Below are 6,407 nucleotides of genomic sequence, written 5' to 3'. Positions count from 1 at the left end.
GTTCTTTACATATTGTAGATACTGGCTCCTTATCAAATATATCATTTGCAAATTTGTTTCCCTTTCTGTGGATTGTCTGCAACTAGAATTCTTAGTCCAAAATAATACAAACACCCTTTTGAGAAAGGTCCTGGGTTACATAATTTGCCCAAATTCACTAAACTATTCACTAAACTAGTACACTAAACTAGTGTGCTAAAGGCAGGTCAGGACCGACATAATTTATGGGGCTTAGTGAAAAATGAAAATGCAGAGTCCCTTGTTCAAAAATTATTAAAAGCAGAGCATTAAACCAAAGGCAGATTCCTTCTAAGCATGGGGCCTTGTGAGACACAGGTTACACACACATGAAGCTAGGGGGACAGGGAAGATTTGAATCTTGGGCTTGCAGGAAAGCCCTTGGTCTTTCCAGTAAACCATGCTGATGATTGTTCATTTTTTGTGCACGCTGAATGAGGGTGATGTCAAACAGCAATTTCCCACAGCAGGTTAAAAACTGAATTGTAGGTCAGGAGTTCTTTCTGTGATGCCTGTTTGCCCTCTGTTCAATGGGTATTTGGTAATTATATTTGACTAGGTAGAAAGGTAATTTTTGACCAAAGGCTTGGCAGTATATTCTCAGATGTCAACTTGCTAAGACTAACTCCTTTAAATTCCCTCTCTCTGAAATTCTTCCCTGAATTCCTCCTTCCTGATAAATGTGTCAGTGGTTCAGTGGTGATGAAATGTTTGCTGCTGGACATCTGGGTGTATCTGGACGCAGAGGAACATTCTTCTGTATCTACATAATAGTTGATACTAGTGGTTGAGTCAAATTTTAGTTTCATTCAAGAGTAGGTTACTTTCTAGATGCAATTTTATGCTTTTGCTGATAACAGTAACTTTTAGTTTAGTTGAAGACATATATATCACCTCTTAAGGAGACAATTCTTGTCTGTCATTAAGGAAGATTGGGGAACTATAACTTTTCCAAAAAACCGGAAATATCTCAATCCTAATATGAAAGAAATTCTGCTATGTTAGGCTAGGAATAAATGACAGTAAATGTCCTCCTCTTATCACGTGTATTTCATCTGCTTGATTCTCAGAATAGAATACTAATCTTAGGGACTTCCCTGGCAGTCCAGTGGTTCGATCCCTGGCTGGGGGACTAAGATCCCGCAAGCCGCAAAGCACAGCCAAAAAAAAAAAAAAAAAAGAATACTAAGTTTACTTTTTAAATGTTTTTTGGCCGCGCCGTAGGGCATGAGGGACCTTAGTTCCTCAACCAGGGATGCAACCCCTGCCCCTTGCAGTGGAAGAGCGGAGTCTTAACCACTGGACCGCCAGGTAAGTCCCAAGTTTACATTTTTAGTTTTAAAAAATCGTAAGATTCCAGAAAAGTCTTTCCTGTCAGTCTCTGCTAGTCAAACTAAGCTGGCTAGGTCACATCGGTTTTTCCCAGGAGAGCCCCTAGCGAGCAAACTCTTCCCTCCGGTTCAGCCCGCCTCCGCTCTCTGACCGCTCCTTCAGCCCTGCCCCGCCTCGCCCACCGCCTGCACTCCGGCCCCGCCCCTCCCATCCCCAGGCCCCGCCCCCTCCCACCTCCCGTCTCCCTCAACCATTTCCTCAGTCGGTGGTTCTCGCCCCGCCCCTCAGCGCCGCGCCGCGGTAAAGTCCTGCCCTAGGCCTCTCTGGCCCTCTGGAGGACTTGCCGTCTGTGTCCGGCGGCGCCGGGCGGCGGTGGGCGGGTCTGACGTGCGGCGTGAAGAGCCAAGCGAGGGGGCTGCCTGGTCCGGGCTGTTTTAGGCTCCAGTGTTTTGGCGATGGGGCTGCGGGAGATGTGGAGACTCATGTCGAGGTGAGTGAGCGAGTGGCCTAGGGCAGGCTCATCGGCTGCGCTCGCCCAGGTGGAAGAGGTCGGGGGGGTGGGGACTGCCTGGCCTTGACGTTTCGAGTCGCCCTTGGAGGCGCAGCTCTCAAACCCGAGTCCCGACCCGCCTGGATCACCCTCTGCCCTCCTCTGGGTCTCGCTGTCACTCCTTCTAGCACCTTCTTTGCAGCATCACCTTCGTTTTCTGCCTCTCTGGCTCTTAATGCAGCCTTGACCCCCGTTTCTTTCCTTTTTCAAAGTTGAGTAAGTTTGGGGGACACGCAGGGTTTCAACTTGGGGGAATTTTGTGGCATGTTTTGTGCTAACAAACGCTCGTGCTTTGCCAGCTGTATCTGTGCTTGTGGTGTGATTGTTGTTCAGCTCTGTCGCGTAGTTCCAGCGTTAGTGCAGCTGTCTGGAACTTCGAGGCGAGTGTTGCGGCCGCACAGCTTGGCTTGGGGGAGTATGTGTGCAAACGTGTTGAACTTTTGAAAGTGCTACTCAATGCAGCTTGAGGTCAGCTGAGGAAATCTGGTAGCAATCACTGTAGGAAGTTAGGCTGCAGGTCTTGAGGCCTACCGCCTGCCCCCATGCATTACCAGGTATCAGCTCAGGCTGCTTGAAGGGAGAACCGGCTAATTTCCTCGACAGCTGAAATTCCTGGGGGTTTTTAGTCTTGGATTTTGCTTTAGGGCAAAGGGATGGGAGTGGTTTTTTGATTTAAGAATAGTTTCACCTTTAGGGCAATGTGTCTAGTTGTTTTAACCTTGTATCCATGCACCTGGTATTCAGTATTTGAAGAAAAATCGAAGAGTTGCTTTCCTTCTTCGTTGTTTTTTTTTAAATACCTTGAAATTAGTTGTCTCTGTGCCTCTAACCAGCTCACAGAGGAACTTGGCAGATATAAAGAAAATCGGTACATATAATCACTGCTGCTGCTTTTTTGAAGCTGTGAGCAAATACCGAATTAATTGAGAAACAAATTGGGAAAACATGTTTGTTAACAAAATTAACTGACTTGGGAAAGAATCTGTCATTCCCAGAGTTCAGATTGGCTCTGTTGCATGCCCAGTTGCAAGGTGCAGACTGATTAGGCGAGTCCTGGACTGATTTGGGGGCTTTGATCAGAGATGCCTTTTCCAGGGCTAGCCCTGGAGTGGGTATTACCCTGGCAAAGCAGAGACCTGAGGCCAGTATCATCCAGTTTTAACAGCCTAATTACAAATGTACTAAGGAATATGGTGCCACAGTTTTCTGAGAGGAACTAGGGTCCCTGTGCTGTGGTTGACATTGTTGGGCAGTCCTTGAACCCTGGCTTCCCTTGGCTTTTCTGGCACTGTCTTGCTTTCCTACTACCACTCTCCACTACTTATCTTGCCCTAGTGCCAATACAGCCCTTGGAATTTTTTGTTATTGTTGTAGTTCCCCGGTAAAGTACCTCTCTCTGAAGATAGCTCTCAAATTTGTATGTCTAACCTTGATTTATCCTGAGCTCTAGTACTAGTCACAACCACCTGAATGTCTCTTTTGCACCTCAAATATACATTTGCACATAAGTGCAACCCTTATTCCTCCTCTGCACTTTCAACTTCGTGGCACTATCTATTCTTCTGGATTCCTAAAGTTATCTAAGTTCCCCCACACTCCCAATCCTTATCTCTTCCAGCTGATTCGAATTTGAGCAATCCTCTCATTTATCACTTGTTGTTTTTGCAGGAACTTGATTAATGGACTTATCTGTTCCCAATTTCAATAGGTTCTGCACATGACTGCCAGATTAATCTTGCTGAAGTTTACTTAGTGCCTTCCATTCCTCTGCTCAGAAGCTCTTAGAGGTGTCCTCCTACCTATGGAATTAAATAAAAAGTTCCCAGCCTGGGTTTCAAAGATTAGGCCCCAGTTTAGTTCATGAATTCAACAATACTTACTGTCCTGTTACAGCTCCTGGGAGATAGTGTTCTAGGCACTTCTTTTATCCTGTAGCCAACCTGGACTACTTGTTTTTTTTTTTTTTTTTAAAGATTTTTTTGATGTAGACCATTTTTAAAGTCTTTATTGAATTTGTTACAATATTGCTTCTGTTTTATGTTTTGATTTTTTGGCCGTGAGACATGTGGGATCTTAGCTCCCCGACCAGGGATCCCAAGGATCGAACCCACACCCCCTGCATTGGAAGGCGAATTCTTAACCAGTGGACCGCCAGGGAAGTCCCTAGACTACTTGTTCTTATTGATTCTTACTTCAGGTCATTGAAGTCCAAGGAGATCAGATGAGAAACAAATATTTAAACAAAAGTAATACCTAGTTATCAAGTCTGATAAGTGTCTTAAAGGAAAAGAGAGCCAGGTTTAGAAAGGAACAGGGGCTCAGGGAGCCTCTTCAAAGAGACTGATCTTTAAGCTGTTAATAATGCTTTATTCCCTTCCTCATCTCCTCTGTGTTGTGCTGAACTATATTGTTTTGGTTTGCTTCTTGGGCTGCCTGTCTTCCCTTTCTTTTACTTCTGTGTAGTTGTTTCTGAAGGCTCAATATTTGATTCTCTGTTATTTTTATTATTATTATATTTTAGTCGAAGAGTCACAAACCCAAACGCAGATGCCCAGAAGGAATGGTGCCGGCTAGGTGGCAGCAGTGGGGATTAGTGGGAAACTAGTGAGCAATAGAGAGCGCTCTCTCTCTCTCTAAAGGCAGCTTTTCAGCCTGGGTGTTGTTGCCATGTCGTAGAGTGTAGACCCAGGGTTTCCAGAACTACCAGTTTGTCTGGAAAAGCTGGAAAGCTGCGTTTGTAAGTGAAATCCCTTGATCTTAAAGTGTTTGTCATTTTAAAACACTGCTAACCAAACAACACATTTGTAGGCTCAAGCAGCCTTCAGGCCATAGTTTTCCACTGTAGCTTTCTCACTTATTACTCATAGAGAGCTTAGAGGTTCTTAGGCCTCAGTGATTGTCTATACATATGACTTCCTGACATGTCTTTAGTTTTAACTTTTCCTTCAAACTCCAGTCTTTCTTCTCCACTCACTGTTGAATATTTCTACTTAGGTCATTACAACCTCAAATTCAAAATGGAATTCATATTTCATCCTACAAACCAGCTAGTTTCCTTCCCAAGCTTTTCAGTACCTATTTCTCCTAGCTCTCCTGGCATGAAATCTTGTAGTCATTTTTGGCATAATTCTTTTTCTTTTCCATTGAGTTTTTACTTTATAATAACTCAGTAAATCATTGCCTTGTTTCCACAGCTGGTGTTCATCAGTTCATGACTGAGTTACTTGGCCTTGATTTTCTGTTCTATTCACATTCTACCATGCCTAGTTCTGCTGTAATAATCTTCATTAAGTACTATTTTTATTATATCGTCATCTTAAACAGTTTCATGAAAAGTTAATTTTGTAAGCCCATGTGTACTTTATTGGATAATCAAAAATCTTCTAAACGATAAGGTTCTCATCCTTCTAAGACAGTTGTTTTTAACTTTAGCATGTATGAGGATCACCTGGAGGGTTTGTTAAAAATAGATTTATGAGCCTTACCCCACAGTGTCTGATTCAGTAGGTGTGGGATGGGGCCAAACATTTGCATTTCTAACACGTTCCCAGGTAAACTCATTGTGTAGGTCCAGGAACCACACTTTCAGAACAACTGCTGCTAGCAGCCAAGTTGACCATCACTTGAAGGAAATAAACCTGATAAAGTGAATTAGTAAATTAGCATTAGCTGGGATGTGCATCTCTCTTCCCTTCCACCAGATGGCAGTTTGGGAGTCAAAAGGAAGGAAAGAGACCATAAATTAAGAATTACTTGGGAGACTCTGAACATGCAAATACATTTTTGAGATATAAGAGTTAATACCAGATTTTAAATAATAGCTGAGTATAAATCGGAACATATAGAAGTAATATGATTGTATAGAATCTGGCAGGGAACTTAGTTGTACTTAGGTTTGTTTTCTATTTTGCTTTATAGTAACTGGTCCAGAGATTTTTTTTTGACCTGTAAATGCCATACACAGTGGGTCAAACTTGCGTTTGGTAGGTTTACATTAACTTTCTTTGAGTGAAATAAAATTCTATCTCATAAATAAAACTGGGACTTGAAGCCAGGCCTTGTGTTTCTCTTTGTTTATTCTTTATGCTGCAGGTAGTATTTAAACTGTTACATAAAACCTGCCAATCTGGCAGCATCCTCATTAGCCTTGAACTGGCATTTAGGTATTGGCCATTAAGGAATTCAAAAAGTTATTCTGGATCTAAAGAAATTAGTGCTTAAATTTTTTGATACTTAATTTTTCTTTTTGGAAGTTTTTTGGGTTAAGTTGAAAATATTTTTAGAAGTGGTGCTTTAGGGTAAGTGTAGTTCAGATTTTAAAAGTCTATATAAAACCTCTATTTTAAAAATACCCCTAAATAAGGATCTGTCACTTCAGGTTAATTTTTTTTTTTTTTTTGAAGTGGACCATTTTTAAAGTCTTTATTGAATTTGTTACAATATTGCTTCTGTTTTATGTTTTGGTTTTTTGGCCAAGAAGCATGTGGGGTCTTAGCTCCCTGACCAG

The 6,407-nt window shown here is 42.4% G+C and overlaps 1 protein-coding gene across 2 annotated transcripts in view; it reads left to right on the top strand.

Annotated features, from left to right (window-relative positions):
• Positions 1 to 1,638: 1,638 nt before the first annotated feature.
• HIBCH (3-hydroxyisobutyryl-CoA hydrolase) overlaps positions 1,639 to 6,407 on the top strand; it is a 91,633-nt gene continuing 86,864 nt past the window's right edge. For both annotated transcript variants that reach the window (XM_059928342.1, XM_059928343.1), the window contains exon 1: positions 1,639 to 1,840. In XM_059928342.1, the coding sequence (XP_059784325.1) occupies positions 1,806 to 1,840 (35 nt within the window). In that variant the 5' untranslated portion in view covers positions 1,639 to 1,805. The remainder of the gene's footprint in view (positions 1,841 to 6,407) is intronic.

The sequence above is a fragment of the Balaenoptera ricei genome, chromosome 7 (assembly GCF_028023285.1).
Source record: "Balaenoptera ricei isolate mBalRic1 chromosome 7, mBalRic1.hap2, whole genome shotgun sequence".
In the NCBI taxonomy this organism is placed as follows: Eukaryota; Metazoa; Chordata; class Mammalia; order Artiodactyla; family Balaenopteridae; genus Balaenoptera; species Balaenoptera ricei.
Note: the sequence above shows the minus strand (reverse complement) of the source record. Positions and strands in the feature narration are given on the sequence as shown.